Source organism: Lygodium microphyllum, chromosome 15, assembly GCF_053477565.2.
Source record: "Lygodium microphyllum isolate KBCC chromosome 15, Lygodium_microphyllum_v1.1.10, whole genome shotgun sequence".
Classification (NCBI taxonomy): Eukaryota; Viridiplantae; Streptophyta; class Polypodiopsida; order Schizaeales; family Lygodiaceae; genus Lygodium; species Lygodium microphyllum.
In genome coordinates this window covers 108,004,312-108,026,072 of record NC_141149.1, presented here as the reverse complement: position 1 = coordinate 108,026,072, position 21,761 = coordinate 108,004,312, and the positions used below count along the sequence as shown (strand labels likewise).

The 21,761-nt window shown below is 39.0% G+C and overlaps 1 protein-coding gene across 1 annotated transcript; it reads left to right on the top strand.

The window, feature by feature from the left end:
- The first annotated feature begins 10,296 nt into the window (after positions 1-10,296).
- On the top strand, positions 10,297-18,580 carry DELTA-OAT (ornithine-delta-aminotransferase). Its single transcript, XM_087694555.1, has 10 exons — positions 10,297-10,758; positions 11,043-11,151; positions 11,279-11,509; positions 16,593-16,752; positions 16,888-16,943; positions 17,059-17,211; positions 17,339-17,436; positions 17,510-17,590; positions 17,681-17,914; positions 18,002-18,580. Exons 1-10 carry the CDS (start codon positions 10,589-10,591, stop codon positions 18,135-18,137), a joined length of 1,428 nt encoding a protein of 475 aa, XP_087550681.1. The 5' UTR covers positions 10,297-10,588; the 3' UTR covers positions 18,138-18,580.
- Positions 18,581-21,761: the final 3,181 nt, after the last annotated feature.

Sequence of the window (21,761 nt, the reverse complement as noted above, 5' to 3'; positions counted from 1 at the left end):
TGCTTGGAGATTGCTTCTGAGTAGGGCAAAGATTCCATATTCTTTCAATACATATTAATTCAGTTCATTGTGCTTTGTCTTTGTCGTGTTTACCTCTTGTCTATTCTCTTTCTTCTCTTCCATCTCCTATCTCTACTTCCTTCTACCTCTAATCCCCGGTGGATTCGACCTTTTGAAAAAAACCCCTCTGATAACGAGTGAAAGAACCATGAAAGGAGGGAAGAAATAAGAAAAGAAGGCCTTGGCCAAAATGGCAATCATGTAAAAAGGGATGAGTGCCCAAAAGAGAAGAGGGGCATGTATAAAAGGGCAAAAAAGAATGGAGAAGATCATTCTTGTGTGTGGCCAAAAGTGGTTTTCTTCTTCTTCTTCTTCTTACTCTTGCTTGTGGTTCTTGTGCTTGAGAGAGGGAGTGTGAGAGTATGAGAGAGTGAGTGTGTGAGTGTGTGAGTGTGAGGGACCACGGTGGAGCTCTCCATCTTATCCTTTCTTTTTCTCTTCTCTTCTCTCTTCGATTGTCTCATGCTCACAGGAATGGAGCATGGAGCTTGGAGCTTGATGACCGACCTCGCTTGAAGCTTGCACTTGGATCGTGGAGCTATCGGATTACGTGAAGGAGGAGGTAACTCGATCGGCATGGAGGTAAGCTCACTACACTTGTAGGTGCGAGAGCGTGTAAAGCTATGTGAGAGGTAGCCATTGCACTTGGCTTGAAATGCTTGAAGCAAAAGTGGTCCATGGGTCTTGGTGGCGGTCGAGCAAAAGCTCCCACAAGAAATTAAACAAGTTGTAGAAGATCTTGCTTCAATAAATGCACCAATTGATGATGATTATTTGATATAGGTTACTCTAAATAAACTTGGACCAGCATACAAGTCCCTTGATACCTCCATTTCTGTGAGGGGAGGCTCTATGCCTAATTTTAAAGAGTTGATTTCTTTGCTTCTTACGAAAAAGATTAATTTGGGCCAAGCAATGAAAGAATACGAATCAGGATAGTGTGTTTTATCATCAACAAGGCCATGGTAGCTCATCTAGAGCTAGAGGATCATCTTATGGCCTTTGAGACACCTTTGCACAAGGTCGTAGTACCTTTGGACATGGTGATTTTATTCCTTGAGGCAAGGGGAGATCCTGCTCTAGAAGCAAAGGAGGATGCTCTAGTCTACAGAGAGATTGTGCATGACATTATCGTGGGCAGTTTGGTCACTTTGAGAGAGTGTGCTTTCATAAGGAAAATGCTATGTGTAGGGGTTGAGGAAGGACTTAGTTTGGGCACTTTGCATGGGGACATAGCAGTGGTGGCTTTGTTCTAGAGGTGGTTCATCACCTAGAGGTCATCTCTTCGCCGTGGAGCATGTACTTGGTAGTATGATGCACAAGTGCTACAAACCATATTAGTCAACATGTTGAGTGGTTTGATAGAAAGCAGTAGTTGCAAACTAAAGAGTATGTGGCCACATGAGATAACACACTGCATAAGATAACTCATATTGGGAGTGTGCCCTTGGTAACTAAAGATAGGACTGAAAATAAGCTTTGGGGATGTCTTATAAGTGTCCAATATCACTAAAAAATTGGCTTCAATTGGTCAAATGTCTAATCAAGGATTGCAAGTGAGATTTAAGAGGTATCGATGTTTCATTGAGGAGTTCGGGAAGGGAGGGATTGGAAAACTTATTGCTCATGGTCAAAAGGAAGGCATGTTATTTGCTTTGGATGCAAGAACTCCCATTTTTCAAAGTTCTATGTATGTTGAGACAGGGCATGGACAAGATAAAGATGTAGAACTATGGCATAGAAGGAATAGATGCAGTCTAGACAAGTGGTTCATGGGCTTTTGCAGTTTGGATATGTAAATTATGATCATGTATGTGAGGCTTGTCAATTTGGCAAGCGGTCTAGACTCCCATTTCCAAAGAGGGGGAGAGCGAGTAGCTATCCTTTGGAAATGATACATTTCGATATTTGGGGTCCATGTTAGAATTTCTCTTTGAGTGGAAAATGTAGGTTCTATATCACTTTCATTGATGACTTTAGTAGGATGACATGGGTGTTTTTTTTGTAACACAAAATTAAATCATTTGAAAAGTTTTTGGTGTTTAAGGCTATGACAAAAAAGAAATTTGGAGGCTACATCAAATGCTTGAGATTGGATAATGGTGGAGAATATATGTTAAACAAGTTCTCTTACTGTTTGAGAGACTATGGGATCAAAAGACAAGTCACTTGTGTAGGTATACACCATAGCAAAATGGTGTAGCAAAAAAGGAAGAACAAAGGTTATTACGGAAGTAGCAAGGGAAATGATGAATCATATGCACATGCCCTTTACCTATTGGATTGAAGTAGTGTATACCACAGTCCATATCATAAAGAGGACACCTACAACCTTAATGCATCATATGTCTTCATATGAGAAGATGTATGGTAGGACACCTATTGTTGCATAGTTTAGGGTGCTTGGTTGCATATGTTATGTACACATTCTTGATTATTCGAGGAAGAAGATAGAACCAAAAGTTGTGAAATGTATTTTTCTTGGGTATCCAAATGAGAAGAAGGGCTACAAATGTTATGATCCTATTCACATAAGGAGGGATGTGAGATTCAATAGTGAGTATGAGTCTTGGCATCAATTGAAAGTTGCAGTTGACATGGATGTTTATGAGAGTAGTGGTGTGATGATGGTTATGTAAAGAAAATTGTAGCAAATCATGGTCAAATAAATCAACATGTTGAGGATATGTCTGGACCACAAGACCATGAAGAAAACAGTGGCTGTTATAGTCCATGGAGTGGTACGTTGACAAGTGCACAAAAGAGGGTAGAGATTGCACAAGGGAAGAAGCCTATGGGTGAAAGCTTTGAGGATGAGTCTATGGATTACGAGTTTGGCATACCACATGTAAGAACTCCAAGGATTAAGAGTGTAGGAAAATATATTCCACCACATGCAAGAATGGTTGAGACACCATCTAGTGCACCGCAGCTTAGGAGATAAGATAGAGTGACACATTGAATGGATAGATTGAAATATAATGGCTTTATGAAAATGCATTATCCATACATGGTATCGTATGTTCAGCATGGTGAACCCACTTTATTTGAAAAGGCAATTGGAAACAAATATTCAAAGCATGCTATGGATGAAGAGATGGATGCATTGACGAAGAGCAAGACATGGGACTTAGTTGAGTTGCCTTATGGCAAGAAGGAAATTGGCTACTAGTGGGTATACAAAGCCAAGTGAAAATCTTGTGGCTCATTGGAGAGATACAAGGCAAGGTTAGTTGCAAAAGGTTATGCTCAAACTTATGGTTTTGATTATGAAGAGACATTTAGTCTAGTGGTGGCTAAGATGACTACAATGAGATTGGATTGGCTTCTATGATTGGAAATTATATCAAATGGACGTAAACAATGCTTTCTTAAATGGTACATTGGAGGAAGATGTATACGTGGATCAAATAGAAGGGGATGTTCACCATAAGTATCTACATTATATGTGCAAGTTGAGGAAGGCACTGTATGGATTGAAGCAAGCACCAAGAGCTTGGTGTGAGAGGATCAATAAGTTATTATGTAGCAGGGGATTTTAGCAAAGCATGGATGATTATTCACTTTATGTCAGACATAGAAGAGATGGAATGGTTTTGTGGTCATGTATATCAATGATCTCATCATTACATGTATGCTAGAGAGAGAGATTATTGAAGTGAAGCATGGGCTGCATAAGGAGTTTGACATTAAGGACATTAATTTATTGAGATGTTGTCTTGGCATTGAGTTGATTGATACTCCACACGGAGTTTGGCTAGTGCAGAGACAATACTCATTATAGATGCTCAAGAAGTATGGAATGATAAGATGTAAGCCAATCTATACACCTTTGGATCAAAACATTAAGATGGTGGATGATGGTCAATATGTAGAAGATGTTACTATGTTCAGGAAGATGGTCGGTAACCTAATCTACTTACTAGACCTGACTTGGGTTACTCAGTGGGAGTCATTATCCAGTTTATGCAGAAACCATGCAAGTCACATTTGGATGGAGTGAGGAGAGTTTTGAGATATGTGAAGAAGACGGTTAGCTTTAGCTTGCTCTATGAGAAAGGAATCAAGCCTGCATTGTTTGGCTACACAGATGCAAACTGGCCAGAAGTATCATGGATAGAAGATCCACTAGTGGCTATGCATTCTCATTTGGTTCAGCCATGGTAAGTTGGAGCAACAAGAAGCAACCTACCGTTACTCTATCTAGCAAAAAAGTGGAGTATATAGGTATTGCATTGGCAGCATGTGAGTAGACATGGCTGAGATAATTACTATGTGATATGGGGATAGATATAGATGGTGTAGTTATCATGTAACATTAGCAGAATTATGTGGCAAAGAACCCAATCTACCATGCAAGGACAAAAGCATATCAAAGTCTACTACCATTTCATCATAGAGAAGGTTATGGATGGAGAGATAGACTTGGTGCATGTCAAAACCAACAACCAAGTTACTGATATCTTTACCGAAGCATTAGGTAAGGATAAGTTTGAGTACTTTAGGAGCGCACTTGGGGTATTGTATTTGTAAGCTCATTCTGAGCTTGAGAGGAAGAGTTGAGAAATAAAGCATAGGATAAGTCATGAACTATATCAATTGAGAATGAAGCAAGAAGTAGAATGAAGATAATGAAGAAGAAAAACTCTTGAGCCTCCATATCTCTTGCTATAGACTCTTTCATTGTGCATCTTCTTTCATTCTTGTCAATATCTTGCCATCCAATGGCTTGCTAGGAGACCTATTGATCAAATGCACCTCTACCTTTACAAGTTTAGCCCAAAATCCATTAGTGAGACCAGTAGTAGAGAGCATACTATGGACCTTTTCATGAATGGTTCTACACATCTTGTCAACCCACACCATTTTGAGCAAGATTTTAAGGATTTCTCAACTCTCTCTTGATACCACGACTTGCACAAAAGTTCATAAAGGCATGCAAGGTGTGTACTCTACACCATTATTAGTCCTCAAGCACTTAAGCTTCTTGCTTGAGTAAAGCTCTACAAATGCTAAGAACTTTTGAAATGCATCTAACATATCACTCTTCTTGCAAAGAGAGTAAAGCCCAAATCTTCCTCGCAATATCACCTATAAAAATGACAAAGTACAAAGCTCTACCTAATGAAATGGTGGGCATTAGGCAACAAAAAACTATGAACCAAATGAAGACATTATGATCTTCTCCTCCCACTATCTCTCTTATGCAACATTTTTATTTGCTTTCGAAAGAGACAATGTTCACAAAACACATTTAAACAAGGAAGATAGTTCAAATGACACAAAGCTTTCTCACGAGGGCTCTATCTGGCATTTGACATTCCTCTTACCATAAGTACACTCAAGCTCTTTGACCCAACATTATTCTTTCTATTCACCTTCTCAATGTGACCAAATTGCTCAACGTTAGCACTCTTAAGACCACATGCGGGTGCGAAATTATCAATGGCAATCTTGAAAATATCCGACCAACTCTCAAACAAGATGACTAAAAAGAACATGGCCTTCACTAAGTCACGAAAGATAATCTTTTGATATGTTAATTGGCTAAAAATTATACTAAACTCATTAAGGTGATTAGATATCAAAGCCCTCTCCTCTATGTGGAGATCAATGAGCTTCAGCCAATAGACTTGTAAGGCTACACTTTCTTTTTCATACAAGTCATGCACCTTTTTTCATACACCCATACACCTACCATGTCTTTCACATTAAAATACACAGACTTTAAGAGTGTCAACGTAATTGTCTAGCATGCCACTTTATCCAATTCCTCCTATATAGCTATAGCCATATCCTTAGGCTTAATTCCACTACATTTAATTGACCTTACTTGCTTCTTCTAGGTCAATGCATTGTATATTTGCTATTTACAATAAACAGTTCATACCATCAAGCTTTTCAATATTGAATAATGCATCCTTTGAACTTGATAAAGAAGCCATAATGATGAAAGTATGTATGTACACAAAAAAAAAACAAAAAATACCCAACTACAAACTCAAGATAGATCAATGGATAGCAAACGGAGTGCCTCGCAAAGCTAAGTAGCGGATATCAAAATACCAAAATAGCATAAAACTAATGAAAAAATAAGATATCAGCACTTCCAAAGCATACGAATTTTTTGCAAGGTTTCTAAGTATTGAAGTTATCTTTTGAGCATAAGTAGCATTGAAGACCAACTACTTACAAATTGCATTCACAAATTAATTTCATCTCATATATTCTCTATCATATCTGCTAAATCCTCCAAGACAAGAAATCCATTGAAATCTATATGCAATCCAAAGCCTTAAGAAGTCTAGGAGCCTCTAAGGGTGAGCTGCTATCCAAAAGTGTTGTCCAAATCAAAACTATTATGTTCTATGTAAAACAAAGAACTAAAAATTACACAAAATCAACTCTATGATTGCTCACTATGTAGTTCTTGTCATACTCTTTGTTTTGAGCTATAAAATGCCTCAATCTGATATTGTATGTAAAAGTTATAGCCAAAGTATGGAAGTATTGCCAAGCTACCATGGCTATCGATAACTTTTGTAGCATGGTCTGTATCTACTCAAAATGGATAGAATGGCTCCAGAGTGAATCCTTGAAAGGTATTTTCACTTTCTTCTTTACTCTATATACATTTGAGAGGAAGAAAATGCTTATTTCTCTTCTCTTAAATAGCTTCAATGTTGCTCAATCACTTTGAGCATTCAAAACCTCTTTCCAAGCATCCAAATCCAATCTATTTTGCATCAATTCAAGCCACTAATAGCTGCATAAATGCAAGCAAATCGGACTATGGATGCCCTGGAATTGAGCCTCAATGACTCCTTAATCTAAAGCACATGTTTGCCTTAGATGTAGAGCTTGGTGGTGATGAGAATAGTATCTTTATCAAGATGTGGATATCAAGCACCAATGTCGAAGAAGAAGTTGGAATCCTTGACCTTTGTGATAAAGCTTTAGTCCTTGTGCTCCTTGCTCCAAGCATGAGCTCCCATGAGCATTGCATGTTGCTTCCATATTAATTGAAAGGAAGCAATGGTGGGATGTGAGGTAGAAGCTATGGAGTGCAAGAGGGTAAGAGAATTATATGGGTACAAAATGAATAGCATTTCTTATTCTTTGTTCTCATCATAGATATATGACTATATATTTTGCACATATACAAGGGGTTCCCACTCGACTATAGGCCATTAGTCATTACCCCAATGCCAAATACATAGAGGTTCATTAGCATTTCATTTGAGAGTGGGTTCTAACAGGTGATATTAACTTATACAAAGGATTAGGCCACATATATTTTCGTCAAGGCCTTACAAGTTGAGAATCGCTTCAAGACTATGCTTGGAGTTTATGAGCTCATCTTGAGTTCAAGATAGAGTATTAAGATATTGAGCTGTGCATGAGTTGGCATCCACTACATGTCTTGGTGATATGCATGACTTTACTCATTAGCATGTCATGACTTGGAGGATATGCTAGTGGTTCTATAGTTGGACTACACCCACGTAGTCCATTCTTGGCATCCACTACATGTCTTGGTGATATGCATGACTTTACTCATTGGTATGTCATGACTTGGAGGATATGCTAGTGATTCTATAGTTGGACTATACCCATGTAGTCCATTCTTGGTTATAGCATGTTCATTGTGCCACCTCATCTATCTACAATATGATAAAATCATAATAAAATGAAAGTACTAAGACATATATACATGCGATTACTAAGCATGAACTTGCTAAGGAAAGAATAAGATTTTGTCTTTACTTCTTTGTATGCTTAACTTTCCATTGTATATGTGTGTGCATTAGTGGTTGCTTCGCCTCTATCCCCTCTTATTTGCTTACATTTTCTATGCCACAGAGGTGGCATATGAGACCAAAGTATAAAAATTGTCAAGTAGCCATTACTATTTAGATCTTCCCATCTCACATGTGGCCAAACACCACCGTAATATTAGCCCAAGTGATTTAGTGTTCCATGATCTTAACCCAATATTGCTTAAGATTTAGCTTTTTATACAGAGATGAACACTACGTGTTGCGTTTGTCCTTCAACTTCTCACCCACCATCTCATTTTTTACTTTGATTACATTCCAAGATATATAATGCCAAGTTTGACTATCTTAAAGCCCTAGAGAACAATCACCCTCTCTATTTCTAGGTTGTAGCACTGAAGTTTATTAGGGATCCAACAAAAGTGATTCTCAAGGTGAGCACGTTCTTGAGAACTACAAGCTTACTTGCAAAGAATAATGGAGCTTGCCTCCACTTGTCTATTTTTGTTGTAATCTCCTCATCATTGAGCTAGTTGAACCTTTGCTTGAGGGTGACTCCCACTCCCATCGAGCATCCTAATCAATGCATCCCTATAGAGATGTGGTATGCATGTAGCTTGTTTGCCACCATGTGGCAGTAGGCTATTCAAGCTAGTACGTCTATACACTCTCATTGGCTATGTTCCTCTCTCTCTCTCTCTCTATATATATATATATATATATGGCTTGTATATTTAGAAGTCCTAAGTTGTACAATTGGCCATGTTACTAGAATATAACCCAATGTAACACCAACAACAAACCTCAATTAAAGTTCACCTACTTATCATGATACATATTACTATAATTATCCATGCCATCATCTTAACCTTGTCAATCACCCATGTTGTCATATGTTGGAAATGTTATCACAAAAGTGGTCATTGAATCCTTGCAATATAAGAGCGAACTACACATTAACAATACAAATGAAGACATATATCTCCAATGGAAAAATGGAAAAATGGTAATGATCTTATTTCAAAGTGCCTTATGGAACCTCGTTGGCCTTCACGTATTGTAGAATAGTGGTCTTTCCTAAAATAGAGATAAGATCTTGCACATTGCAACCCACATGACAATGCCTAAACAAATGCATACTCTTCTCCAAATAAGTTTCATGCTAAAAATGCCAATGTACACAATCACTTTTCCTTTTTCTTGTTTAATTGCAAAGGGCTAGTGTTCTTGCACACACACACACACACACTCTCTCTCTCTCTCTATGTATATATATATATATATATATATTGCTTATATGAAATCCTTGCATGACATGTAAGGTGCTCTTGCAATCTAGTACAACAAGTTTTGTTTGTAATGATGGACATTGAAGAGCTTTTAATAGTATAAGACATTAGATTATATATATTTTTTGTAAGAACACTTCAAGCATTGTACAACATGGGCATGACATTCCTTATGTGGGTTAGTTGGATACCCATGAATTCTATTTGCAAGCTTTCCAAAAGGGCTTGTCTTGAGAAACTCTGTTTGTTAAAACATTCTTCAATGTGTAAAGCAAGCACGTCATACATAGTTGTTACTTTTGTGTAGTCCACTCAAGAAGAATGTACACAAACCATATAAATGACAAGCATATTAAACGACTAAGGCCCATTTTACAATAGGGCATATGCGAAGGGAACTCCCTTGAAAAACGGAAGCCTATGTATTAACACAATCTTTGGGTGACTTTTTCTAAATATCTTTTAAAAGGAGTTTCAACATTAAAATGCGATTGGTGAGTCGTTTTGTGCAATTGATGTTTAATGGCCACATCATAGGTTCAAAGCCAATGCGCCAAAATAGGTGAAGAAAAGCTTTAGGCATCCAGGTCATGCTTGTTGATTTTTGAATATGCGGACATATTTTTAGAGAACCTCCGTGCAGCAAGTCATCTCTGTGCCCTTTGTATGAGAACCTTCCTAGTTGTTTATGGAGTTGTGTTAATTGCAATCATATTTGATATGCTTGGTCACAAATACACAAGAGGAGGGGCCTAGGGGTCAATGTGTACAAAAGCAAGCTTATATTTTAAAGAAAAGCACTAACACATCCCAAAAGGGGGGGAGGGGGGAAGAAGCTTAGGGCTTGATATTAATGCGTTTTCACTTTCGAGAGTTTGTGTTGGAAGATGTGGTTGTTGTGACAAGGATTGCATGACTGACGTGGACATCTATTGTAATGTTTAAAAGGATACGTAAAGGCCTAATGTTGGTAACATACATTACGAGCACGATCCTTTTTAAAGAATAAATAATTGTATTATAAGAAAAAAAAGAAGTAACAATATCGCATGCCATTTAATCAGTTTTTTGATCTTGGTCGGATATGACATAAATAAAATTTATCACATTAGAAAATATACGCAATTTAATTAGTTTATAAATTTGTATTTTAGATCGGTTGATTGGAGTCGAAGGGGGAAAGCTGGGAGTCGGAATCTTTTGCGAAGAATCAGAGTGCTGGGTCGTTGCTATATATGGGCCGGGGTTGGCAAGACCACCTGATACTCAGCGGCGTTCAGCGCGAGAGACACACACAGACACAGAGCGAGAGAGAGAGAGAGCGAGCATACCACAGAGGACGAGGGAAATATTATTCAAATTCGTCAGATTTTATCCATCGATTCTGATTATCATTGAGAGAGAGAGAGAGAGAGAAGAAGAAGAAGAAGAAGAAGAAGAAGAAGGAGGAGGAGGGGGAGAATGATGATGAGGCGCTGGAGTTGGGCCATGCTGAGGCGGCAGGAGTGGCATCATCACCACCACCATCATCACCATCATCATCATTCGACAACATCAGCAGCAGCAGCAGCATCAGAGAGCCTCTCCTCAGAGCAGTACATGAGATTAGAACGTGAGCGGAGCGCCCACAAGTAATGGTTTCTTTCCTTCCTTTTTTTTTTCTCTTTATTTTTTTATTTTATAAAAAACAAGAGTAGTTTTGTGTTGGGTTATGTTGCTTGGGTGGGTGTCATGTTGTGAAAGAGCCTTAACCAACTCCAACAGAGAAGAGGTTCAAATTGATCAATAGCACTGGATGAATGTTGTTACTGTTTTCCCTAACAATGGATCTTGCATCTTTCAAAATGATTATAGCACCGGATGAATGCTGTTACCGTTTTCTCTAAACCATGGATCTTGCATCTTCCACTTGCAGTTATCATCCTATACCCACTGTCTTCGCACGTGGGAAAGATGTCACCATTTACGATCCTGAGGGTCGGCAATATCTGGATTTTCTATCTGCATACTCAGCTGTCAATCAGGTTAGATCCATACGACTCTTGCCGTACCAGAATTGCTGTTTCACAGACACCTGGCAGTTTTTTCTCTGTTTGTTTTTGTTGGAGTTCCAAGAGTTCCTCTTCTAAGTGACAAAGTATATTTTCACAGGGACATTGTCATCCGATGGTAATCAATGCCTTGATTGAACAAGCTCAAACTCTCACCTTGAGCTCAAGAGCTTTCTACAACGACAAGTTTCCCCTATTTGCAGAGAAACTTACCAAAATGTTCAAATATGACATGGTGCTCCCAATGAATACTGGAGCTGAGGGTGTTGAGACTGCCTTAAAGCTTGCAAGAAAATGGGGCTACCAGAAAAAAGGCATTAAGGAAGATCAGGTCTTATCTCGTACTCATGATCTTGAAGTAACTAGTCATAAACTTTTGCATCATAAAGTGGTTTTAAGCCAGATATGTACTATCAATGATGAGAGTGAGATTGAATGACTGTGGATGAGTATAAAGGGGGCGATCTCATACTCCAGTTGTTAGCTTATTCACTTCAGGATGACAGGGAACATTTGCATTGGATATCAAAATCTTCATAAATGACATCAAGAACAAACCTTATAGAAAGTCTTACATTTCTTTTCAAAATAGCACATCTGCCATTGTATCAGGTGTAGGGACACGATTAACAGTTAGGAAAGTATCAAAGCTGATCACTTTTGCATCTAGTCTTGCTCTAAGATAGCAATAATACACTGGTTGACAAGAAAGTATTGGAATGTTGTCCCACAATGAGATGTTGAAGTCAAACACGTTCCATTATAGTTGTGGATGTTGCTTTGTCTTCAGCTTCACTAGATGCAGATCTCATATACTGCCTTAGAATTTGTGAGAAGATTATAGAACTCATTGGACCATATGTTCCTGATACAGCCATAAGCGCATCCAAGCCACATCCTGGGCATGACCTTTAGTATGTTGTCCTATACCGCATAGCCAAACCTCCAAGTATTTGCAGCTAGCCCACCTTGTTTCCAAATTCCCATACATCCTAACACTCTTTAGGCTTCATGCCCTTGTATCTGCTTGCTTGTGTACCTCCTTGCGTACCAGATCATTCTCTAGTGCCAAAGGTGCCTTGCATGCCTATGCCTCCTTGGGGAACACCTCCATTAGGCTGTCCTCTAGTCATGATTAGAAGAAAGATTCTCCACGAAAATTACCTGGACAGTGTGGATCTAGAATCTGCCGTGGAAAAGGATCTTGTGATCCTGTATCAACAGAAGCAAGATCCTCTGGCCTTGGATGAACAGAAACCCCATTCAGATTTGCACTTAAGTTTCTTCTTCTTCTTGCTTTCACCTGAATCCTTGAAGGTGATCAGAAACTCTCATCTTACTGAACAAATCTACAAGCACATCTAGTACTGTAAAGAAATGGTATGGCAAATGTAGAAACACAAAAGCATACAATGACAGAACAATCTGTAGAATGCTGAATGCTAATCAGTGAATAATGAATATGAAGATGATACCATTAGTGGACCTTGAGCTTACTTGTCTCTAGGACTGGGGCAGAGCTGGCTAAGGAGTGGGTATTAAAGTGTGTCATGCTTGAACGGATGCCAAATAGGCAGCAGGAGCAGTCTGATGTGTATCAGTGGATGATGATGACTGAAGAAGGCAGCAGTGTACAGATGTCCAGCGGTCAGAAAATGCAGATGTGGCTGGTGTGATGTCTCTCAAAGATGGCAGCAATCAGGATGATTGCTGGACGGTCTGTTTGGAGCAGAAATGTGGCATAAAACTGATCCAAATGTTGGTGTAGATGCCTGGGACTGCAAAATGTAGCTGCTGGTGTGCAAGTGACTAGCAGAACAATAGGGTGGTCTGCTTACTGATGAAACGCAGCAGTAGGTGTACTCACAATGCAGTTCCCTGCTGTAGACTGATGACATCTGCTGTAGACAGCTTCCAAAAGGAGGTCTTGACAGGCTGGATAGCCCTGAATGCAGGGGGCAGCAGTCAGTGAAGATCATGCACTGTCTAGCAATGTCCTAGAGACTAGAAGGGGTCTGGGTAGTAGTGTGAGGTGGAGAGGCTGAAAGCTGAGGGATGAGAGTGATAATATCAGGATTAAGGATACACAAACAGAAGACTTGCATGTATAGAGGATTTTGGGCCATTTGTCCTAATATATAAAATAAAGACGTTTTTTTGGGTAATTTTGCATTAATTGCCTTTTGGGGCTCTTTTAAGGAGACTAAATTAGGGATTAATACACCATAATTATATATGAGTGCAAACTCTCTAGTGCCTCAACATCCCCTTTCAAGCCCAAAGGGGATTTTGCTTGAGATGGAGTGTAAGTCATATCTCCACCCTCTTTTGATAACTGAAAGGTCCCACCCTAGAGCAACAAGGGCATCGGTCCATGGGTGCTCTCCCCTTTTATTCTCCTCCTTCTTTCCTCTCTTTTTCTTCCCTCTCCCTCTCCTCTTTTTCCTTTTTTTTAACCTTATTCTTCTCTCTTTTCATTCTCTTTTTAAAAATTTTTATTCTCTCTCCTCTATTTTTTATTCTCTTCTTCTCTCTTTTTAATTTTTATATTTCCTCTCTCTATAATTCTCTCTACATGTTTTCTCTCTCTGTCTCTCTCTTTTTCCTCTTCTTCTTTCACTTTCTTTCCTCCCTCCTCAGTCTCTCTTAAAGTATGTAAATTTTATCTTTACCCTATAATAATTCTCTCTTTATGTTTATATTCTCTCTCTTCTTCTCCTCTCTCTCTCTCTCTCTCTCTCTCTCTCTCTCTCTCTCTCTCTCTCTCTCCTTTTATTATCTCTATTTGCCTCCTTTTATTCTCCTCCCCTTTCTCTTAATTTTCATTTTTTTATTTTCTTTCTCTCTCTCTTTCTCTCTCTCTCTCTCTTTTAAATTTTATCTTCTCTCTTTCTCTCTCTCTCTCTCTCTTCTCCTCTCTCCTCTCTCCCTTCGTCTCTCAAAAAATATTTAAATTTAAAAAAGACTTTTCTCTTTTCTCTTTTTCCCCATCTATCTTTCTCTTTTTCTCTTTCTTCTTCTTCTTCTTCTTCTTCTCTCTCTATCCCTCTCTCCGCTTTTCTTCTCTCCCCTCTCCTCTCTTTTCTTTCTCTCTCCTCTTTTGTCTTTTTCTTCTATTCCTTTTAAATTTTATATTTTCTCTCTCTATAATTCTCTCTTTGTGTTCAAATTCTTTTCTATTCCTTTTAAATTTTTTTCTTTTCTATTCCTTTTAAATTTTATATTTCCTCTCTCTATAATTCTCTCTCTGTGTTCAAATTCTCTCTCTTCTTTTGTTCTCTCTTTCCTTTTCTTCTCTCTGTCTCTCTTCTCTCTTTTCCTTTTTTCTTTTCCTCTCTCTCTCTTTCTTAAATTTTATATTTTCTCTCTATAACTCTCTCTCTCAGTTCCCCTTCTATCTCTCTCCCTCTCCTTTTCCTTCTTTTTTGCTCTTTGTATATTTCTCTCGGTTTCTCTCTCTCTTCCCTTATTTTTCTTTTCCTCTCTCTTTCTCTTTCAAGTTTTTTTCTTTGGCTCTTTTTTCTCTCTATATATTTTTTCTCTATCTATTTTTCTCTTTTCTCTCTTTCCCTTTTTCTCCCCCTATTTTCTCTCTCTTTTAAATTATGTATATCTTCTTTGTCTCTCTCTCTAAGGCAAAAACTATATAAAAAAGTTTTAATTTAAAAAAGACAATTCTCTTTTCTCTTTCTCTCCTCTCTCCGTCTTTTTCTCTTTCTTTTTTTTCAAAAAAAAAATCCTTCATCTTCTTCTTCTTCTTCTTCTATCTCCCTCTCAAAGTGTGTGAAAAACTATGTCAAAAAAATTTTAAATTGAAAAAAGTTTCTAAAAACATTTAATTAAAAAGAAAGTTTAAATTAAAAGTTTAATCTAACACAGAGAGAGAGAGAGAGAGAGAGAGAGAGAGAGAGAGAGAGAGAGAGAACCTAGGCCCTACACATGAGAGAGAGGGGGGAGGGGAAGAAGGAAAATGTTTAATTTAGAAAAGACTATTTTCTTTCCTCTTTTCCCCCCTTCTCTCTCCGTCTTCTTCTTTTTATCCTTATTCTCCTTCTCTCTCTCTCTCCCCCTCTCAAAGTGTGCGAAAAACTATGTTCGAAAAACTTTAAATTAAAAAAATCTTTTAAAAATGTTTGATTAAAAAAAATTCAAATTAAAAGTTTAATCTAACACACACACACAGAGAGAGAGAGAGAGAGAGAGAGAGAGAGAGAGAGAGGGAGAGAACCTAGGTCCTATACATGAGAAAGAGGGGGGGAGGGGGGAGGAATTTGATTAAAAAGGGGAGAGGGAAAAGAAAGAGAGAGATTATAAGTGAGAGAGAGGGGAGGGAATTTTAATTTTAAAAAGGGAGGGGGGGGGGGGGGGGGCGCTTTTAATAAAGAAAGGGAGGGGGAAGAGAAAATGAGAGATTACACGTGAGAAAGAGGGGAGGGGAGGGGAGGGGGTTTTGATTGAAAAAGGGAGGCTTGGAAAAAGAGTAGGTTCATGAAGCCCGTTAGAGGTTCAAACCTACAATGAGTGAGAGCAACCATGTTGTCTTCATCATTAGGCTCACACTTCAGATTGGCATGGATTTTGGAGGAGGGCATAAAATTGGGAGAGATGGCTGCTTAGTTATTTTTTATTTTCCACTTAAATCGTGAAGCTACTGAAGTTTGGAAATAGTTTTTGAGTGACTAATCTTATTGCTAATTATAGCTTCTAGGTTGTTTCATATTTTGATTACCATTGATTTTGAAGTCGATGCTTATGAATCAATAAGTTAGGGAGCCTAAGAACCAATGATTGCGATCGACTTTTATTTCTTTGCTTCCATTGCTTCACTTCTAGTCTGCTTGTTCGGAACAGGGTTCATCATCTGAGACCATCTCCCACAAACCTTTTCACACAAGATATAGCTGCATCTTTGTCTGCTGTGTTAGAAATCCTTGGCTGTGTCCTTGAATAAGCTAAGGTTTGAGTGTCCATGTTCTCAGATCAGCTCATCTGCAAAACTGACATTTGACTAGGAGATACATTAATATTGTTGCAAAACTAGCCTTTTCTAAAGGTGTATACCTTGAAGTATGTTAGCGATATAGAATGGTAGGGGTTGGTATGCAAAATTGACAATCTCACACTTTATCACAAACATTTGATCTTACCTGTGAGCCCATTGTCAACTGTAAACCTGCTCAATCTGACAGGTCTTTTGCTAGAGAATGACTTCTTGAAGCACATTCTTCTAGAATATCTTGGATCTTGAGACCTTATTTCTTGTAATTGACTCGCAAAAGGTACTTGCCATATGAGTTTATTGAGACTTCATTCTTTGTATTATAGTTGTAACATCGTCGCAGTTATTGTGTGGGTAATCTTTTTGGTTTAGTTTCTGGGTTAATTTACTGGAACCTTTCTTGTTTCTTTTGCAGGCCATTATCATCTCATGCTGTGGTTGCTTCCATGGCCGGACTTTGGCTGTTATCTCAATGAGCTGTGACAATGAAGCTGTCCGTGAATTTGGCCCCTTAATGCCAGGTCATGTAAAAGTGGACTTTGGAGATGCTGATGCTCTTGCAACCCTACTGGAAGGTAATAACTGCAAAATTTATGATGTCCTTGATACTCTACAACCAAATTAAATGCTAATAACTGTGCCTGCCAGTTTTGAGAAATCACCTGCTTGTATGGTCTGGAAGGTTTTCTAATCTCTTTTTGACACTGCAGAGCAAGGAGATCGTATTGCTGGGTTTTTGTTTGAGCCAATACAGGGCGAGGCTGGGGTATGAATGCTGGATCCTTGTTATTTTAAAGAATTGTGCTGTTGAATGTTTCTTGGTTGTCCATACTTTTACAAGGGTGTGAAATCTGGAAAGCATTTGCTGCCTTCTGTTTCAGGTGATTATTCCACCAGATGGGTATTTGAAGCGGGTACGGGAGCTCTGTACCAAATACAATGTCCTAATGATTGCTGATGAAATACAAACTGGTTTAGCACGGACAGGGAAACTGTTGGCCTGTAATTGGGAAAATGTGCGTCCTGATGTTCTGGTAAGTAGCATATAGAGCAGTGATGATGTGGCTTTAGTTTACGTTTTACTTTATGCACCAAACAAGCCAAATTTTGCACAAATGCTTCTGAAATTCAATGTGTTTAATAATGTAAATGGCCCATCAGATTTTGGGCAAGGCTCTTGGTGCAGGGGTGCTGCCTGTCAGTGCTGTGCTTGCTGATGAAGAGATCATGCTTTGCATTAGGCCAGGTGAACATGGAAGGTGAGCACCCAAACTGCATACCTGTTGTCTGATTGTGCCCGGACTTTATGCTGACTGATTCTGTGAACTGCAGCACATTCGGTGGGAACGCATTGGCAAGTGCAGTAGGTATAGCTGCACTGGAGGTCATTGAACAAGAACAACTGGCTGAGAAGTGAGTCCTCTTCCAGGAAGAAATTCAATAATCCCATGCTGGTGATGTGCAAATACTTGTTCAAGGGCCTCATGTCTCGTGTTCATGCAGGGCAATGCAGGCAGGGGATGAGCTCAGAGGACTTCTCCGCGAGGTGCAGAAGTTGCACCCTCATGCCATCAAGGAGGTGAGGGGCAGGGGCTTGTTAAATGCAGTTGAGATGGATCCTATAGGATTGGGTAATGCATCTGCTTATGACATCTGCCTTGGCCTCAAGGAGAGGGGCATTCTTGCCAAACCAACTCATGACACGATCATCAGGCTTTCTCCTCCCTTGACCGTTAGGTAAATCTGTCTTAATGCCTACACCAAAATGAAACTAGTAGTGAGACCTTGCACATGGATTCTAATGGGTATTATTGCTGTTTGCAGGTCAAGCCATCTGAAGGAAGCAGTTAAGGCTTTACAAAGCACACTTGAATCGGATCTTCTAGTTCAATCATCAAAACCTTTAATTGGCCGTACTGAAACTAGAGAACCATGCCATCGGTGTGGGTGGCGCAAGTGAAATCAACAGCACACAGGGAACAGCTAATGCTTATCTTAACATCCAAGCTGAAAGAATTGTAAAGCACCTGCACATCTGTACATAGAAAGATGTACCATTGTGTATGCTAAAATGGTTCATTGTGTTCTCATCATACGAGTCTTCTTTGGTCATCAGGCTTTATTCGAATCAAATAAATAAATGGTTTGTCACATCTGGATCAAAGCAGCACAAGAACATGGTAATGAAGCACACAGTAAATTTAAGCAACAGGATTTATGGTTGCCACTTGTTTTTAGATTGTCAATTAAAACAGCAGGATAAATTGCTAAGTACAGGGTAAGGGTTTGAGGACCTTTCTACATCAAACCATGTATTCATTCAAAAACAAGGATCTGTTGATCAGACACGTTGTATGGCTTCAAAGCTTAGTGCGCTACTATAGGTGCAGTGGGGTCTTGATGTGGATTTGCCTGTGTTTATGAGCATCAAGTGTGATTTGTTTGATTAGGTGAACTTATGGATGTACCTTGGATAGCTTAACAGGCTGTACTCTCTATGCAAGAGCAATTGTGAGTGCATTCTAAGAATTTAATTTATATGTAACGTATTTTCGATAGCTTCAATGCCAAGCATCAATATGTTGGGGGTAAAGGCGCATTTGCCTAGCCGCCTGTGTATTATTACATTGACAGTACCTGCCACTGCACACTGCAGGTGGCAGGCGCCCGTCACCGTCACTTTATTTTTTATTCTTTTAGTGATAGTTTGAATAAAGGAAGGCCTGGTCACACATTGTGACTGTTGGAGTTTCCATTTGTGTCTCTCTCTTCTTGCTCTTGCTCTCCGCCATAGCTCACTTTCAAGCAAGCTTCGATCTTTCTCACTTTTCAATTGGTATCAGAGCTTTGGATTAGAGCTTGATTATGAAGCTTGGCCCGGCATTACTTCAGTCCGGATTAAAGACCTAGAGTTTGGAGCTTCAATGCCAGCCATGGCTTCTTCTCCCCGAGGTAAGATTTCATCTCCTGTCTCTTCCCGGTCCTCATAGGCTCTTTGCAGGTGTTCCAAGTCTTCATTGGGCATCTTGTATGTCCCCATTTATCCCCTTATCCTTAGCATAACCAACAGGCCCCACAGTTAGCTTACGTTTTTTTTAATGCATGTTTTAAAATCTGGCTCAAAAATCTTATTTTTTCTCATATCCCGGGCATTCGGAATCCGATTTAGGTAAGGTAAGACTCTAACTTGGGATTTTGGTATGCTTCGGATGTGATGACGATGTTAGATCTGTCAAATTTTGACCACAGTATTTTTTGTAATAGATCTGAGTTGATTTATGGCAAGAAAATGCCATGCTCTTAGCTTATGTGATGCTTCCGAGGCTTGGTATTTGATGCCTAGATACTTTGGGGATGTTTGCCCAATATTTTAAGATGCTTTGAGACTTGGTTTAAGCTTTCATAGCTCGATTTATGTAGGGATTTAATGATGTACATCGTTTGGGCAGCAAAGGTTTTATCAGAGATGGCTTATGCATAATGCTTTTTTATTGATATTTGGGTGTCTTGTTGGATGTATTGATGCTTGGTCATCATAGCTTATGTTCGGATATGCTATTTGAGAGCTATTGAGCTTTGATTTGGATGCAGATATTTCGTTGTTGGTTGGGATTTATGCTACCTTGATTGATAGGCTATTTTACCTCTAGTTTGGTTATGCCTATTGGTTTTGGGCTATGTCTTTGGGATATGCAATGAAGTATTGACCTTCGGGGTATGACATCGAGTTTTTTTTGGTTTCGGATTTTTATTTGAGCTTGAGATCGGCTTTGGAATGCATTTGATGCTTCGTCTTGGATGTACATATGGTATGTATGTTATCTATATTTGATCGGTTTTGACATGCTTGGCCTATGTCATTACTACATGCTATTTACATTGTTTAGAGCCGATTGTTACTAGTGCCTTGTCTTGGCTTGCATCTGTCTCTCGGGGAATTTACTTGGGATTTTCTTGGCTTACTAGAGTTGTATTTGGGATATAGTTGATGTCTATGGATGCTCTAATTGGAGGCTACAAAGCCTATTTGCTCATGATGTCTTATTGATGTCTAGTCTTGGATATTTCGTCACTGGTGCTCTCATATGCTTTTTTTGAGCTTCTTGGCTTGATTCATATGGCTTTTGTGTTAGTGGAAGCATCGTTGAATGTTTGACAGACATTGAGCGGGTGGTTTATGCTATTGAGCTTTGAGTCTTCCGAGATTGGGATTATCTTCACTTGGATGTTGTATGGTTGATATGCTGTGGTCCGCATATATGTACTTGGGTTGATTTGGGCTTCGCATTCCCTGAGTATACACCTCTTTGTGTCAGGTCTTGCCAGTGTTGTGTACACTTTGCCCTATTACACAGGGGATGCGTAGACTTACTGATGGATTCGTTTGATATGCTTGGGTGTTTGCTTGATATTTGTATGATTGTCATATGTTGATTTATGTCCGCTTGATGCTAGTTATGCTTTGACAGTCAATGGTTGACTTAGTACATTGATTTTGTCTACAGTTTGCTCTCATTGTACGTTGTTGTAATTTATTACAAGTAGTTATGTATGGATTGATGTGAAATATTCATGTTGAATCATCCTAATTTTATATACTTTTGATGGTACTTGGTGAGCAGCATTATTACCTATAAATTCGTGGTCATTTTGCCTTGGTTTTGGTAGTATTTTTGGTTGTTTACAACAAAAAATAGCAAGCCGTTTTGAACTGTTTGTACTGTTTTGGACTCCATTATGGGTTCTGCTTGCACTAGGAGTGCTATCTTCAACATCACTAAGCTTGATGGTACGAATTATACTTATTGGAAGGGTCAAGTTTGACAGGTATTGGTACAGAAATTGTAGATAAAGCCACTAAGGATGCATGGCGAGCAGTCTGAAACTATGATTGATGACGAATGGGATGAGCTTGATGAGTTATGCAAGTCCACCCTCATCTTGTCTCTCATTGAATAGGTGTATTACAATGTGGTTGAGAAAGCATAGAGTGCTTGACAGCTTTGGGATAAAATCAAGAATCTCTATGACAAGAAGAGTCCAGCAAGTCAGATGTATTGACTGAAGCAGTTTATGGACCTGCGCATGAAGAAGAATATGACAATGTTTGCTCATTTGAGTCAATTTCATGCTATTCTCAAGAACTTGACTTCGCAGGGTATTACCTTTAATGATGAGGTTACTCTATTGTTTTTGCTTAGGACTCTAAGTGAGTCATGGGATGTATTCCACACTGCCATTCCATACTGCCTTATGTACTCCTGCTACTATTTTGAACTTGCCTGATGTAGAGAGCTCTCTTCTGCAGGAAGAGATCAATCGTAAGAACTTATAAGCCTCTCGTGTGTTGCATGCTTTGACTGTGAGAGGTAGAGATGGTAATGGCAAGAAAGACTGTGGGAATGGTCGTGGCAGAGACTCGAAGAAGTTTAGGTTTAAGTCGCGTGGTTAGTCGCGCAGCAAGTCTCGTGGGAGAAATGCTAATGTGGTATATCATCATTGTGGTAAAAAGGGTTATATACCCCCATAGTGTCATGAGTTGCGCAATGAGAAGCGCAAAGAGAAGGGAAAAGATAAAGTACAG